General features: G+C 35.8%; 1 protein-coding gene and 1 pseudogene across 3 annotated transcripts; both read left to right on the top strand.

The window, feature by feature from the left end:
* The first annotated feature begins 4,191 nt into the window (after positions 1-4,191).
* LOC120263315 (probable manganese-transporting ATPase PDR2) lies at positions 4,192-13,836 on the top strand. 3 transcript variants are annotated; one of them, XM_039271181.1, is made up of 22 exons: positions 4,192-4,310; positions 4,434-4,693; positions 4,773-4,865; positions 4,990-5,198; positions 5,559-5,631; positions 5,729-5,901; positions 5,987-6,158; positions 7,096-7,200; positions 7,281-7,391; positions 7,490-7,576; positions 7,710-7,892; positions 7,993-8,043; positions 8,114-8,239; positions 8,352-8,431; positions 8,891-8,999; positions 9,691-9,819; positions 10,303-10,368; positions 10,486-10,557; positions 11,183-11,334; positions 11,538-11,649; positions 11,735-11,851; positions 12,410-13,836. In XM_039271181.1, the coding sequence occupies exons 2-22, from the start codon at positions 4,445-4,447 to the stop codon at positions 13,475-13,477; spliced, it is 3,537 nt and encodes a 1,178-aa protein (XP_039127115.1). In that variant the 5' UTR covers positions 4,192-4,310; positions 4,434-4,444; the 3' UTR covers positions 13,478-13,836. The 3 variants fall into 3 exon arrangements, with proteins under 3 accessions (XP_039127115.1, XP_039127113.1, XP_039127114.1); XM_039271179.1 differs by having other exon boundaries at positions 4,773-4,871; XM_039271180.1 differs by having other exon boundaries at positions 4,210-4,693; positions 4,773-4,871.
* A 461-nt stretch (positions 13,837-14,297) lies between these two features.
* On the top strand, positions 14,298-16,915 carry LOC120263332 (annotated as a pseudogene).
* Positions 16,916-17,025: the final 110 nt, after the last annotated feature.

Below are 17,025 nucleotides of genomic sequence, written 5' to 3'. Positions count from 1 at the left end.
TCTTTAGCATTAATTTCTCTTAATAACTCACAAATTATTCTAAATAATACTTCTTCCAATGCAAGCGTACACATTTCCATCTTCCGCCATTGTAATTCCATTCACTAGGTCACCAATAAATTCCTTTATTTCCTTCACACACACACACACACACATATATATATATATATATATATATACCAATAAACATAAGTCCTACAACTTCCATACAACACAAGTTTGCCAACATAAGCCAAGTATACAAGCTCAAAGACCCAAAATTTAGGCTCAAACTCCTTAGTATTATTACCTCATCATCATTAACCTTTTTAATGACTTAACCCTCTACACATCTCCAACACCTTCTTCTTTAATTTCTACCATCATACATAATTACACTTCCTCTAGCCGCACTTCTACTTCACTGACATCTTCTTTTATCATCATTTGTCACACTTAGTTGATCAATGATCACATTAAATACTCAAGAGCATTCCATCAAACATCTTGCATACAATGACTAAATTTCCACATATCACTTCTAACATAATACATGAATACAACAAATTTACATAAGTCATGATTCAAGTATTTTGCTCTTCCAAAAAAAATGGGAAAGGAAAAATAAAGTCTTCTTTAACCAATGTACCAATGTACCAATCTTATAATAACAATTTCAAACACACCTCATACAAGCATACACCCATGCCATTAACATTAATATAAAACTCTCACACATAACATTATCTCAAACAATCCATAAACTCATATCATCAATATCTAATAATCAATTGGTCATGGCTTACATAATGTCCTTACAAGCATTATATCAAACACCTTGTATGCATCACCCAATTTCCACTCCATAAATCCCACACAAGTCAAGAACATGACCAATTTACATACCTCGTCAACAATATACCACAATTATCAAGTGGACTATGCAAAACAAAATGAGTTGGCAATTAGGATATTAATGAGTCCACATAAACAAGTCTTGAACTACAATAGAAATAACAAATAAATTCCCCCCAAAAAAAAATCCCATATGTAAACATAATATGCTAATCCATCAAAAGCAAACCAAAATTTCAATATAATCAATCACATTTAAACCACACCAAATCAAGCAAATACATGATGAAAACATTGAAATTAGTCAAAAAGAATTCGGTTAACCCACTCACCTTGCCATCTGTTCTTCTCGTCCTCTCTACTTCTACTAATCTAAGGAAACAAGAAGGACACAAGGTTTAAGTTATTCTAGGGTTATGAACAAGAACATAAGATGCAAATTAATGAAAATAAAAAAAAAAAAACTTACTTACCTTAACCAACAAGAAGCAAGAAGAGGAGAAAGAAATGGCTAGGGTTTCTAACTAGGCAATAATGGGAAATGGAAGAGGAAGGCTGAAATGTTTAAAAAGAAAACATTTTTTTTTCGGGTTGCTACAGCACCCGTGCTATAGGGTTGGGCTTTAAAATACTACAGTAATGGGCTAGATTATAACACTGAATGATGAGATCCTTGAAGAATTTGGACGCTCGGACATATTCAATAGCATACTGCATACCTTCATTTAAAGCAGTATATTCTCTATCAGCCTCCATGTTTAACAATAACATTGGCTGCTGAAGCTACTAAGCAAACGCAGAGTGTAGCCAGAACTCTGTCAAAGAGTAGAACAAGGAGGGGTCAACTGGATTCAGATTCTAAGTCCGGGCAAGGGTAGGATTTATGCATGCATGCTAATATGAACTATCATCATAATATAAAGTATCCATCTTATCAACTTACAAGTCTAATAACAAGAAAAGAAAATACTTGTTGTCATAAAATAAAATAGGTTTGTTGGAATTATCAGATGAGATCATGCACAACATACAATTAGATAATGACCCAAATTAGGATACAGACATTGGCTACTTCCACTCCCACAGCAAACCATCAACAACAATAACAGAAAACTCCAGGATGGGATAATTCCTCCCCTCCTTTCGCCTGCCTGCCTGCTGCCCAACTCCTGGCACAAAACCGCGCCACAATATATTGGACAATTTACCTAAAATCCTAAAGAGAGAAACAAGGGCACCAAGATCTGATCTTGACATACAAAAAGGCAACAAATCCTACAATAAATCACAACCAGCTCCAAAATCCGATCTTAACAACCAAAAAGGCAACAAATCCTACCATAAATCGAAACCTGTGCTCCAAAATCCGATATTGACAACCAAAAAAGGCAGCAAATCCTACCATAAATCGCAACCTGTGCTCCAAAATCCGATATTGACAACCAAATCTCGTTCACAACAGCAGAAATGGCCGGAAAAACACCAACTATGTCGCCAAATCCACAGGAAATCCAAAGATTCAACTCCAGTGAACAACTCCCGAACGCAGGGTGGAGAAAAACAAAATCCTAATGTAAATAATAATTACAACGCGGAGCAAAAAATAAAAAAATAATAAAAACCCACTGCCTAGCGGTGTATTTTTACTTGAATCACTGTACTCTCGAAGTCAGGGGTATTACTTTCGGATTTGGAAAGAAAATGAAGTCTATCAATTTATAAAAATTCGTTTTCCTTGCTTCTAAGGTTTTTTAAATTATAAAAATCCATCCAATTTTCCGTTATATTTAATTTTTATTAAATAAATACCAAAACTATTATAAATGAAATGATATTACTCCCTCACTTCAGGATAGTCAAATTTTTTCCACTTCAGGTCCACTCTCCCATAATGATCGTTTTTAAAAAGAATTTAGGGGTGGCTTATACCACAGTACCCATGACACCCCTCTTGTGTAACATCACTTATCATTTTTATAAATAATAATAATAATAATAATAAAAGTCACAATGATTGTGGGAAGGATCAGATCATTCTAACTGATAAAAAATATACCTAGACAACTACTAAGGGTCATTTGAATCGTTTTTGTTTTTTTTATCGTTTTTATTTATTGTCAATTTTTTAAAAACAAAAACACGTTTGATTAGCAAAAAAATATTATTATTTTTTTCCCTAAATTCATATTTTTTATATTTGTTATAAAAACTTTATTTTTCATATTAGTTACTTAATTATATTATTAAATAAAATTAATATCTTATACAAAAATACACTATTTGAAACTAACAAATTTATACATGTTGATAATCTTCCAATGATTTGTCTGCAATTCATCACGAGTCATTTGTTGTAGCTTATCTGGTGTCAATGGCGAAATAAGAAAGAAGATGTAAAGTTTGCTCGAAAAATTAAAAACAAAATTTTGGAGGTTTACTTTAATATATATATATATATATATAGATCGGACTCATCCGATTTTTAAAAAAATAAAAAGGGAGGGGGCAATATAGAGGCGTAGTTATAATTTTTTTAGAGATTGGATGATTGTGATTTGTTAAGTTATTATGTTGAAATTGATTGAACGGTTCAAATCAAAATATTGTACATCACACAATTCACTGTATCACATGTTATAAGTACAATAATCACTGTTCATTCATATGTCAAATCTGTTGGACTGAAATCCAACTGTCCACGTCAACGTCAGTCCCTTTCTCCATATATATACAATTATTAGTTATTTTGCACATCCTAATTAGAAAGATAAATAAAAAAGGTATAATTATCTAAACAATTTTACTTCTTAATTTTTCTTTCGGTTTAGTCAAGCCTACTAACATAATTATTGATCTGGATGATAGAGCACAACATACATTTTGCTTGAGTTTTCTCAGTGACATAATCCTCTTGATTGATTGTATCGAATGAATTTTTTTTCTTTTTGCATTTGTTTTATAATCTGACTATTTTTGTATTTGTTTTATAATCTGACTATTTAATCATTCAGCTCTGAACCTTCTTGTTCACTTTTTAAATTTATTTATTTTATTATATTTATATTATTGTATTGGTCTTTATTTTCAATGAACCTGGTTTATTTATTATAAAAAATTAAAAATTAAAAATTTTCTAATTAGCATTGCATCACAAAAGAGGGGAAAAAACCAATAAATAACAAATAAATATATAATAAAAAACATTTTATCCATTATTTTATTTTATTTTGTTTTATTTTTTCCCTCACAAATATCAATTTTCCCCGGGAATTTTTGCAATGCATCCTTTACTTTACTCTATTATTCATTCAGGGCTTAAATTTTAAACAATAATTAAAAAAACAAAAAAACAAAATAATAATAAAATCAAGGGAACATAACCCCTGCTTCGCCCTCGGCCTCGCCCATCTCTCTATCTCTTTCTCCGCCTCCGTCCGCGGTCAAGCTCTTCCCTCTCGATCCCTCTCCTTCGATCGGTTGGCTTCCATTGATTCAATTCGATCTGAAATCCTTCTCCAATTGCATCTCATCAATCACAGCTACGAATTCGTTCACGATTTGATCAGATCCTGATGTTTATCTGCTTCCTTTTGATCTAGATTCGCGAGGGATGTCGAGGTTTCATGCGGAGGGGAAGGTGGTAGAGTGGGTCGACCTCCTGCGGCGGCGGCACTGGCCGTGGCGCGTTGATGCCTGGCCCTTCGCGATCCTCTATGCCGCCTGGGGTTTCGCCGTCGTCCCCAGCATTGACTTCACCGACGCGCTGATTGTTCTTGGTGTGATCTCTGCTTCTCATGTACTCGTTTTCCTCTTCACCGCTTGGTCTGTGGATTTCCGATGCTTCGTTCAGTTCTCGAAGGTATTTAGTGCTACTGATTTTTTTGGCTTTTGTTTTCGCTTTGATTTTGATCTTTTTATGCTGTTTGCTGCTCTTCAAGGTCAATGATATACGTAGAGCGGTTGCTTGCAAGATAACTCCAACGAAGTTTTCAGGTTCGAAAGAGATCGTGCCACTTCATTTCCGGAAACCGGTAATGGTGAATTCTAGCTCAAGTTTTCAATTTTAGTTGCCTGGATGATTTTTGCAATTTCTGATTAATCCCTTAGAGTGGTATTTTTCTTGAATTGATTGATGACTAGCATGAAAATTTTCAGTCGGTCATCACTTCAACATCTTCAGATGGAAACGCTGAAGAAATATATTTTGATTTTCGAAAGCAAACGTTTACCTTTTCGGCAGAAAAGAATGCATTTTGCAAGCTTCCATACCCTACAAAGGAGTCGTTCGGATACTATTTCAAATGCACTGGTCATGGGACGGAAGCTAAAGTAAAAACTGCCACTGATAAGTGGGGTCGAAATGTGTGAGTATCTTTTAGTTTTCAATTGCGCAAACAACATGCCTTAGTCTACCAATTACTCCTTGGCTTTATGTACACACCTCTGTTCTTAATCCTAATACAACACACCTTTTTTCTTATTTGTAATATGGTATACATTTGTTGTGGTTTGTAATATAATTTACCTTTGCTCCTAGCTAGCTTTCTGAGCCTCTACACCTGACCTCTGTCTCTTTTTGCTCATCTGCATCGATGTTTTATAACATCATTACAGTAGTGTATGATGATCAATATTCTATGATTTTGTAAATCAGTTTCACAGTAAAATAACCTGGTTTATTCTAGTTGACTTACTAATGGTGTTAAAGTCATTTTGTGATTTAGGTTTGAGTATCCACAGCCCACATTTCAGAAGTTGATGAAAGAGCATTGCATGGAACCCTTTTTTGTTTTTCAGGTCGGTCAGCTCACACTTTGTACTGTGTCTGGGTTGTTGATTTTGCAACCCGGTTATTATATTGCTTTTGTTCTGAGATGTCGTTCTCTATGTCTAGGTCTTTTGTGTGGGTCTATGGTGTCTGGATGAATATTGGTACTACAGCTTGTTTACTCTTGCTATGCTCTTTCTATTCGAGTCAACAATGGCGAAGAGTAGGCTGAAAACTCTCACTGAATTAAGGCGTGTCAGTGTTGATGCTCAAATGTTGATGGTATATCGATGTGGAAGGTGCTTTTCTAATGACTATATGATTATTAATTGTTTACAGATTAGGTATTTGAAAAGCTAGTGCATGTTGTTGTTTTGGGTTTAGGTGGGTGAAACTCTCAGGGACGGATCTTCTCCCAGGAGATGTTGTCTCTGTTGGACGAGCATCTGGTCCTAATGGGGAGGAGAAATCCATACCTGCTGACATGCTTTTATTAGCTGGAAGTGCAATTGTTAACGAAGCCATTCTCACAGGCGAGTCTACTCCTCAATGGAAGGTGGTTTTCTTTCCTATTAATTCATTTATTTTTTTAAATGCAAAGTTTTATGCATTTTCTATTACAAATATTTGAACAATAAAGAAATTACTAGAAATTGCGTTCTTAATTTTTAAGGTAAACATATGTATGATTTTTCATTTAACATGACTAACATTGCCAAGTTTGTCAGGTTATGAATAAGTAGTTTATGTGCTATATTCAAATGATGGCTCTATTTTGTATTTTGTACTGTCTTCATCTAAATGCTCAACTTTAATCTTTCATGGAGTGTGAATTGCGCAGATATGATGTATGCCCTAATGGGGAGATCAAACAATTATTCACTTGGGAAACTATCTTTAACTATTTGTTAGTTTTTCGTATTTTAGATGTTTCTCACAAAATGATTGTATTTTTCAGATTGCCTTATGTTTATAATGGCTAAGGGTGTGTTTGGAATGTAGGGGTCACATGCTACTTCCACCACTTATGTTGTTTGGTTTGTTGAAACATACATGTTGGGTTCTAAGAAGTAAAAAAATTTTATAGTGCAATTTCCTTTTTTTCCATTTGAAGTTGCACTTCTAGATGGAAGTGACAGTGGGTTGGGCTTGCATGTGGTGCGAAATATGAATAGTTAAATTAAAATTCAATTTCCTTATCATATAAATTTTTTTATTTAATTATTTTATTCTTAAATTATTATATTTTTAACCTAATTTTTTAGTTTTAGAAGGGTCTGTTTCAATCTCACTCCCAAAGCAATCCACTTCTTAACAAGTGGTACTTCCTAGGTAGTATCACTTTCATGACTTCCATTTAACTAACATACCCTCAACAAACGCACTGTAGGATGGCTCAAGGATAGCCACTTCTCCTCACTACATAGAATACAAGGCATTCCATTTTGGCATGAGCTGGGATTTTTTATAAAAAGGTAATTTGTTTTATACAGGTTTCTATCTCGGGTAGGGCCATTGAAGATACATTATCTGCTAAGAGAGATAAAAACCACATCCTGTTTGGGGGAACAAAGATATTGCAGCACACTCCTGATAAGGTAATTCTGGTTAATGTTGCTTTTTGTTCTTTTGGCAGTTTATGCATGTTTTAAGTGTCCTTGTATTGTTTAACGTGTAGTCATATCATCTGAGAACACCTGATGGTGGATGCTTAGCTGTTGTTCTTCGGACAGGATTTCAAACAAGTCAAGGCAAATTAATGCGAACAATATTATTTTCCACTGAGAGGGTGGGTGCATTCTTGCCTTCATTTACGGAATGATTTTGATGTATAGTTTGCCTTTAATAACTTTCTTGTCAAATCTTTTAACTTACTCGATATTCCAGGTCACAGCTAATAGCTGGGAAAGTGGGTTATTCATTCTATTTTTGGTTTTCTTTGCTATCATAGCTGCTGGCTATGTGCTTAAGAAGGTAAGCGAACTTGTTATTTACCTTGTTGATTCTGTATTGTGGCCTTGGTTTGTATATTATAGATTGCTTTATTCATTACTATGAGAAGCAATTTGTTTAAGAGCAATCACAGAAAAGCTGTCTTCTATTGCAGGGTCTGGAGGACCCAACAAGGAGCAAATACAAATTATTTTTGAGTTGTTCATTGATTGTCACATCTGTCATCCCCCCTGAACTACCAATGGAGTTATCCATTGCTGTCAATACATCTTTGATTGCACTAGCTCGTCGTGGTATATTCTGCACTGAGCCTTTCAGAATACCATTTGCAGGAAAGGTTGTTTAGCTTTCTTTGATTGCTTCATTCTGCTGGACAAATAGAAGTTTTTGTCATACATCCAAAACTCGTACAAGTGTTTTTTTTTCTCCTTCCGCAGGTCGACATATGTTGCTTTGACAAAACTGGAACTCTTACATCAGATGACATGGTATGGAGGGCAGATGTTATCTTGCATTATTTTTATCCTGATTGGCTTAAAAAGTCTGTTATGATTTCAGGAATTCCGAGGAATTGTTGATTTGTCAAAAAATGCAGATCTACAATCAGATATGAGTACATTGCCTGCCCGCACTGTTGAAGTCCTGGCTTCTTGTCATGCTTTGGTGTTTGTGGAGAATAAATTGGTAAAAAGCTTTTATAAGCAGAAGTTTTGGCATTGTAGATGATCTTTATAGACATCATGAACTAATGCACAGAGTTATCTTGTTATTTGATTATTTTTCCGTTGAGATCTAGGTTGGTGATCCTCTTGAAAAGGCGGCGCTTAAAGGCATTGATTGGATATATACATCTGATGAGAAGGCCCTGCCTAAAAGGTAAGCTGCATTAGTATCACCAGTAAATGTTACCATAGTCTTATGTCAGATGTGCATTTAGAAGCATGACTTCCCTTTTAGTAGCATCTGGTAAGCTGTTTTTCAAATTCAACTGATACGGGGGTTGATAGCATGAATCTGCACAAGATTTAATCAAGATTGAATCATTTTTTATCAAGATAATTATTCCAGGAATGATCTGTAATATCATAAACAACCGTGGAATTATTTTCTTTATCTATCCAAGATTTATGTGTTTTTGTAATTCGTCATTTTGCATGATTAAGTGAAATTGTGAGATCTGACCAAAAGATTTGCTAAAATCACAATTCATGAAACTCAATGTTTGTTAGCAAACATTATTAACAATTTTTTCCTGTTAGTATTAGCTTGGTAATGTCATAAATATTTGTTACTTTGGTATTTATTCATTTTTTGGCATCCTTTTTTGAGTTCCAGGCCTGGTGGTCAGGCTGTTCAGATAGTTCAGAGGCATCACTTTGCATCTCACTTAAAGAGAATGGCTGTTGTTGTCCGCATCAATGAAGAATTTTTTGCTTTTGTGAAGGTTAGTGATTATATCATAACATTATTGTTGTTGTTGTTGTTATTTTTTCGATAAAACGGAATATTAGATAGTTAATTCAATAGATTATTGCACTGCTCGCCATTGCATCAAAGTTTTGATGTCAGCAATCATCTTTTTAATGGGAATATGTTCTTTTGGCAAGTTTTGTGGTTGTGCTTATGTCCTCCAATTTGTTTGTAACATGTGTTGTTGGACTTGGTTGCTCTGTTTGCAAGCTTATGTGGCTATATTTATGCACTTCAGTTTGTTGGTAACATACAGACATATGTTATTTAATGTCTCATTTGATCCACATGAATTAAGAAATGTATGAATTCCTTTTCTTTCAGTACACCATTGAACTGTTTCTGGATTTTTGTTTTATAATTACGGGTTGGTGACGTTTTTGCAATTGATCTTTTATTTATTATTAGATGGGAAAATTGATAGGTGCTTGTTTTCTGCAAGGAGAGCTCTAGCAAGTATGTAGCTGAAGGAACTTTCAATGTTGCTATATCTCTAAACTGGATTTTACCTTCCATACTTTCTCAGTTCCATACTGTTTTCCTCTTTTCTGAGTTCTTTTATTGTAAAAATATACTTTCATTAGTTGTTGGGTGACGTAAGTACATTGCGGTCACTGGAAAAGTATTTTGTTTGTTCCTTTTATAAGTTAATTTTTGGATGACAGGGAGCACCAGAAACTATTCAAGAGAGGCTTGTTGATGTTCCTTCAACTTATGTGGAAACATACAAGAAATACACACGCCAAGGTTCCCGAGTTTTGGCTCTTGCCTACCGGCCACTTCCAGATATGACTGTAAGCTTACTTGGAATGCATTTATCTCTCAACTCAGTTCAACTCAATTATCATCAATTCCTTTTGAGGGACTTATCCTTTAGTCTTAAATTTATATACTTGTTTTTGGAACGTCTTATTTGAAGCTGACAGCTCATGTATGACTTTCTCTTTATGTATTTTCTAAAAACATACTGACACATATCACACAGCATCAGAGACTCATGCTTATCTATTCAGATACATAGTTACTGAATTTACCAACTTGTGACTATAAGTTAATAGGCATTAAATATCTCTTGATGGTAGACAAGATTTTTTGCTGCTGCTGCTGCTGTTGTTTTTTACCTTATCTTTCCTTTTTAATGCATCAGCATTCTAACAGCACTTGAGGAAATTTGGGATTCACGTCAAATCTCTTAACATTATAAAGTTCCGGATATGAAGCAATGCTATATTTCCATTGGAAATGTCAAGCTGATTAGAGGTTTTATCATATGGCAGGTTGGTGAAGCTAGAAGCTTGGACAGAGATGTGGTGGAGAGTGAATTACATTTTGCTGGTTTTGCAGTAATAAGCCAGCCATTACTTTTCCTTTTCTCTAGTTGCCTAAGTTTTACAAATTACCGTTCTCTGGCAGTGAATCCTTCTCCTGTTTTATTCTTAATGTGGCTTTTGTTTTTCCAGGTTTTTGACTGCCCTATCAGACCTGACTCTGCTTCCATCCTTTATGAACTGAAGGGGTCATCGCATGATTTGGTATATTTCACGATTCACAGATAGGTTTTGGCACTGACAGAATGATAAGCCTTTCTTATCAAAATTTTATAGTTCTTTTTTTATGGTACAGCTCTATTTGCCTGATGTGTATGCACTTAGTGAGAAATCTATTTTCCCAGGATAGGTGCTACAATTCAGTATTTGGTCATTTTCATGTTGTAGCTTTCTAAAAGGGGTCTAAGTTCTTATGGACTGATATTTGTGTAACCCTGATCTTTCTATTACATTAAGTGATAGAAGAGAGAAATCTCTGCCATCCTGAAAATTTTAAACCCTAGAAACAGACATACGGGAATTACAGGATGGGTTGTTGGGCAGTGAATATGGTGTTTGGTGTGCTTTGTGTCATTTGAGGTCTTATTTTTCTATTGATTAGCCTTGAACTTTATTTTTTATCAACAAAAAGTTACACGTGTTTCTTGATAATTTCTATAATCATTGTGGTATTCTAGTTTGTAATATAAAATTTCAAATTGGTTCATTCCTCTTATGCATTCAGCAATTATTGCTTTTATATTATTGAACAGCCTTGTTCTGCAAAATGAATTGAGAAGATCTTACTATGACCATCTTGCCTTGTGCTAACTGGGTCCATTTATTCCAGGTAATGATCACTGGTGACCAAGCTCTGACAGCATGCCATGTCGCTTCTCAAGTTCATATAATTACAAAGCCTGCATTGATTCTCGTTCCCATGAAAACTGGCGGAGGTTTTGAGTGGGTTTCACCTGATGAAAATGAAAAAACTTCTTACAAGTGAGTTTTAGGCTTATATTTATATCCTACTTTACACCTCTAGTAGCAGTTTATTTGTGAGCATTGTTTGCTAATCTGTGTTTGTCTGCATTCTTGTTAATTTAACTTGCATAGTGCATCTTTTGAAAAATCAATGAAATGAGCTCGCTGATTGCTATCATATTCATTTGATTAACACAGCTGATAAATTATTATGATTTCAGAGCGAAAGATGTGGAATCTTTATCAGAATCCCATGATCTTTGTATGGGTGGTGACTGCTTTGAAATGCTTCAGCGTACTGAGGCTGTTCTTCAAGTCATCCCTTATGTGAAGGTGAGGATCTATAAACAAGGCCGTGATGCAATTTTAATGTATAACCCTCCTCACTTACTATGAGTGTTATTGGATGGTGGTGCAGGTTTTTGCCCGGGTGGCTCCTGAACAAAAAGAATTGATCTTGATGACTTTCAAATCAGTGGGAAGAATGACACTGATGTGTGGAGATGGAACCAATGATGTTGGGGCTTTGAAACAGGTGCATTTATTTCTGATTTAATTTTATTCCTAAAAGCAAGAGTTTAGAGCATGGCAATTTGGTCATCATACCCTGCAAGCATTATGAATAAGCTATATAAAATGCTTTTCCACAAATCCTTTCTCTGGGAGAAAAAAAAAATTAAACAGTTTTCTTTGTCTTGGTTCCCAGTTCGACAATCATGTCCATGGGTTCTGTGTGTTTTTTGAGTTTGGGAGTTTACTGCTTAGAGTTTACAACATGTGACCAGTTTCATGTGTCTCTCATGTGGTCATAATGCTTTGCTTTAGCTGTGCAAGAATGTAATTTTGACAATGGTCCTCATCTGTTGCTGCACATTTACTATTTATTTACAATTTATTCAATTTATATGGGTGAGTCAGGTTATTTAGATCATCCTGTCAGAGAATATTATTTCTGGTTTTTTCTTTATTTGGATGAAATGCGGACCTGTTGATTGCTCGTACATTTCCAAGCTGAAAAAGATGATGTCTTGTTCCCATTTGGGTTTTTTTTTTTAATCATGTGGAAAATGAACTGTATCTTGCAAATATACAGGCTCATGTAGGCGTCGCTCTTCTGAATGCGGTGCCACCAGCACAAGGAAACTCATCTTCACAGGACTCCAAATCTGATAGTAAATCAGTTAAACCGAAGAAGCCGAAAGCCACCAGTGAATTGTCACGTCATAGCAAATCTGCCAGCAGCTCCACAGAAGCACCAAGCAACCGCCACCTCAAAGCAGCTGAGAAGCAGCGTGAAAAGCTGCAGAAACTGATTGATGAAATGAATGAAGAGGGCGATGGTCGAAGTGCACCAATCGTTAAGCTCGGTGATGCATCCATGGCTTCACCCTTCACAGCGAAGCATGCCTCTGTTGCCCCCACCCTTGACATCATTCGCCAAGGCAGGAGCACCCTTGTGACTACCCTTCAGATGTTCAAGATTCTCGGCCTTAACTGTCTTGCAACAGCTTATGTTCTAAGTGTCATGCAGTTGGATGGTGTCAAGCTCGGCGACATACAGGCTACCATCAGTGGCGTCTTCACAGCAGCCTTCTTCCTCTTCATATCCCATGCACGGCCTCTGCAGACATTGTCACCATCCCGGCCCCATCCTAACATTTTCTGTGCCTATGTCTTCCTCTCACTTCTAGGCCAGTTCGCAATTCACCTGTTCTTCTTGATTTCAGCTGTTAATGAGGCCTCAAAGTACATGCCAGAGGAGTGCATTGAACCAGATTCTGATTTTCACCCAAACCTGGTGAACACAGTCTCATACATGGTGAACATGATGATCCAGGTTGCTACATTTGCCGTGAATTACATGGGTCGGCCATTTAACCAGAGTATATCAGAGAACAAGCCCTTCAAGTATGCGCTGTACCTGGCCGTGGTCTTTTTCACAGTGATCACCTCTGATATGTTTAGGGATTTGAATGACTGGCTGAAACTTGTGCCATTACCTCATGCAATGAGATCAAAGCTTATGCTTTGGGCTACTCTAATGTTTGCTGGTTGTTATGGCTGGGAACGCCTGTTGAGGTGGGCTTTCCCCGGGAAGATGCCGTCGTGGAAGAGGAGACAAAGGCAGGCAGTGACTGCTTTAGAGAAGAAACACCAGTGAACTTAACTACAACCAAAGAAGAACAGATGATTTTTGGTGCTTGTACCGAACTTTTGAATTCCATGAAAAAATTCTTATTTGAGATGTGTTAACAGCTGTACTCCGGCGATTTTGTCATCCAAAATACAAGGGAAGGTAGTTTTTCCTTGTGTCAGGTTCCATATGGTCTTTAGGATGCTTATCCCAGAATGCTGGGAAGCATATATTTTATTATTTTACATTCAGGAAGACAGTGTAAATTTAGTTTCAATTAGTTTATTTGTAGCCTTTAATTTAATATACTGACATATCGAGAGCAAGGATGCTCATCTAATTATGACTTTATATTTGTAGCCTCTTCAAAGGAACAGGTTTATCTATTTGTTCAAGAGAATCATTCACTCTTGCTATTTGTAATTTAGGCTTAATTAAAATAAAAAAAATAACATTATATATATATACATATTTTTTTTTACTTTACTATTATCATCATCATTATTATTATTTTCTGATTTACATAATAAAATATTAAATTATCATTTATCATTTTGCTATTCTTATTATTATTATTTTTTTTTTCTTATAGTAGTAAATGAAAAGGATCTATTAATAATTACAAGATTTTGTTTAAGAAACCCGAAGCCGTAGCCGTAGCTGGCTCGTTCGAACGGGTGTCAGTGTCTTTCGGCGCGGGAATCGCGAGACGTTCGCCACGTGTCATTTGACTGGGTCCACTTTTAATTTGACCGAAATCTGCATTTTACCCTTCCGGTGAGTCAAGTGACAGCATAAACCTTAGGGTCATAACCGTCATAGAAAACTATTGAGGCTTTGTATTGAGACCACCCTCTCCGCCGTGAGAACGAGTTTTTTCTTGTTTTCCTTCTTCTTCTCGTCCTCCACGACAATGGCGGCCTCTCCTCTTTTTCTTTGATAATGGCTTCATATCCATTGCTCATAAAGGTTCTAAATCCCTTACCCTTTCCCAATTTGATGTTATTTTTTCAATGTTTATCCTAATTGCTTTGTTTTTTTTCTCTAAAATTGTTTGATTGAGATATTTTGGAACTTTGTTTCTTTTGCTTGGTTTTTTTTTTTTCTTTTGTGGTTCTTTGGATAATGCATTGTATTTGAAGTTTGTTCATTCTCTACAAAGTTTTAGCCTCTTTGACTAATTTTTTGCTTTCATACTTTTGTATGTAAAGAAGAGAGAATTGCAAGGAAAACAAGCAAATCGTTGAAATCTTTGTCTCTTTTTATCCTTGTTTTTCTCAGAGATGGCTGGGTAGTTTAAAAAGTTACTATTTTTCTTAGTCTAAGCCTTTGGCGTGCTTCTGGATTTGTTGATCTTTAATTTGTTCCTCTCAACTCAGGGCCAAATAATAAATTTCATAAACAACCTTGATAACAAGACACTTTGCAATAAAAATTTAACCTTTTTGATTTCCCTTTTTGTTCTGATTGTTGAATATTTCTCCCAAATATTATATCTAGTGAGTGGTTGCTCGTTTTGATTGTGTTGCTGAATCTTGAAGGTTTGACATCCTTGATATTTTTTTCACTCTTTGGACTTAAGAAAAGTTTAATGTTTTTTTTTTTTAATCTAACTTCCATCCTGACAATCCAACTAATCAAGCATTTCACTAGCTATGCTCAACAACTACATTGCCAAATGTCCAAGAATCCATTAAAGCTGGCTTGTCCTTTTCTTGGGAATCAAAAGGACATGCTTATTTTGGGTGTTGCCCATTGCGATGTAGCAACAAATCACTAGCTGTTAGATCTTATTGAGTGTTTTCTTTTTGTTTGTTTAATTAAAAGAAGTCAGAATAAGATCATGGAAAATATTCTGTTCTTGCATTTGAGTAGCATTCATATCAATGATTTTTAATCTGTAAGAAGAAACTTAACGTGCCTATGATCTTAATTTAAGACGGTCAGCATGTGCTGCCATGTTACATCCACAAGCATCTTACTAATGCTTCTTTTCAACTCATTTACGCGGAAAGAATCTTTTCTGAAGAATAAATGTTACTTTCTTCATCTTTTGGCCATTGTTTGAGATTGCTTTTCTATTTTTCAAATTGTTACTTACTTTGAAATGTATTTAATTCTCATGCATAGCCTGCAATGCAAGTGCGGTGTAGATCTCAAATTCATTGAGATCAGGTGATCTAAATGCGTGTAGCTTTTTGCCACCTGACTTGAACTCTGATCACCATTGCTACTGAAGGTCTATCGCCATGGGTGATGAGAGTGGCAAGTTGACTGGAATCAGGCAGATTGTAAGGCTGAGGGAGATCCTCCAAAAGTGGCACTCTGTTTCTCTCAACTCGAAGGATGACCCGGGGAACGCATCTGGGATCAATCCTGTTATTGACAAGCGCCTTAAAGGCCTGGCTCTGCATTGTGATTCTGATGAGGAGAGCTGCTGCCATAGCCCGGAGCCACCCCCTGATGTCCCAAAGGGGATATGTTCCAGTCTATGTAGGACCGGAACATCGGAGGTTTGTGATACCGACGAGGTATCTGGGCTTGCCAGTGTTCAAGCTGCTGCTAGAGAAGGCTGAAGAAGAGTTTGGGTTTGATCACAAGGGTGCTCTCACTCTGCCTTGTGAGATTGAGACATTTAAGTACATCCTTCAGTGCATGGAAAGGCATCAGGAGGGCCTCATTGATGATGGTAAGCCCTTGTTTTTCTTCCATTTTAATGTGTTTGAATGATAGCTTTGGCATTTGACTACCTTGCACTTCACAAATGATTAGAGTGTTGATAGTTGGAAACAAAAACAAAACTAATGTCTTCAGAAATTCTTAGTCTTCAGAAGAACTCATTTTGTAGTATATATCATATTATAGTGTCAAAGTATCATACAATCTAAATCCTTTATATACTAGTACTTTTGTGACAGCTCTTTTCATCTATGAGCTTTCTTCATTTTATTGTTTTTCTCTCCTGTTTGCTCCACCGTATCCTCATGACATTTAACTTCACATCTCTCAAACATTTATGGCGTACATCTTGGGTTTGTATATTGTGAGACATTGCTGATTCTTGCCATTCTTTGCTTTTGCTCTGTTTTTGAAGAAGGAAATCCCACAGGAGTACAGGAATGAAACTATACATGGGGGCTTGTACAGAGCTACGGCTTATAAAGTGTTGATGACATGATACCTCTAATTGCCGGCTTAATTACTGTTTGGCATCAGAGGAGTTTGTTGTTTAGGGACTGTGTTTTTTTAGTCTTGATGAAGTTTGTGGTGGAGTAATTTGAGTTCATGGTCTTGATCTCCCAACAACATTGAAAGTTATCTAACCCACATTCCTTTCGTTCCTCAATCATGTAAACTTTTGAGTATACTTTTGGAGAAATCAATGGTGCTTGATTCCGAGGCTTTTGTCTAATCCTTTTCCATGGGCCATTTTGATGACCATTGGTTCTTGAACTTGTTGTTTGATTAATATATGCATTTATCTTGTTCTCATATTTTTTGTTCTGATCCTCTTGATATGGTGAAAGTTTTGATTGGTTTTTAAATGTCCAGGATACAATCAGCACAAGTTTCCA

The sequence above is a fragment of the Dioscorea cayenensis genome, chromosome 6, assembly GCF_009730915.1.
Source record: "Dioscorea cayenensis subsp. rotundata cultivar TDr96_F1 chromosome 6, TDr96_F1_v2_PseudoChromosome.rev07_lg8_w22 25.fasta, whole genome shotgun sequence".
Taxonomy (NCBI): domain Eukaryota; kingdom Viridiplantae; phylum Streptophyta; class Magnoliopsida; order Dioscoreales; family Dioscoreaceae; genus Dioscorea; species Dioscorea cayenensis.
The sequence above is the reverse complement of the archived record's forward strand: the minus strand, read 5'-3'. Positions and strand labels throughout refer to the sequence as shown.

What these genes read in the sequence shown, in the direction of transcription:
- LOC120263315 (XM_039271179.1), top strand. Translation starts at nt 4,445, where the DNA reads ATGTCGAGGTTTCATGCGGAGGGGAAGGTGGTAGAGTGGGTCGACCTC. An exon ending in GAATACCATTTGCAGGAAAG is followed by an intron (nt 7,893 to 7,992) that starts GTTGTTTAGCTT and finishes CTCCTTCCGCAG; the next exon opens with GTCGACATATGTTGCTTTGA. An exon ending in GGCCACTTCCAGATATGACT is followed by an intron (nt 9,820 to 10,302) that starts GTAAGCTTACTT and finishes ATCATATGGCAG; the next exon opens with GTTGGTGAAGCTAGAAGCTT.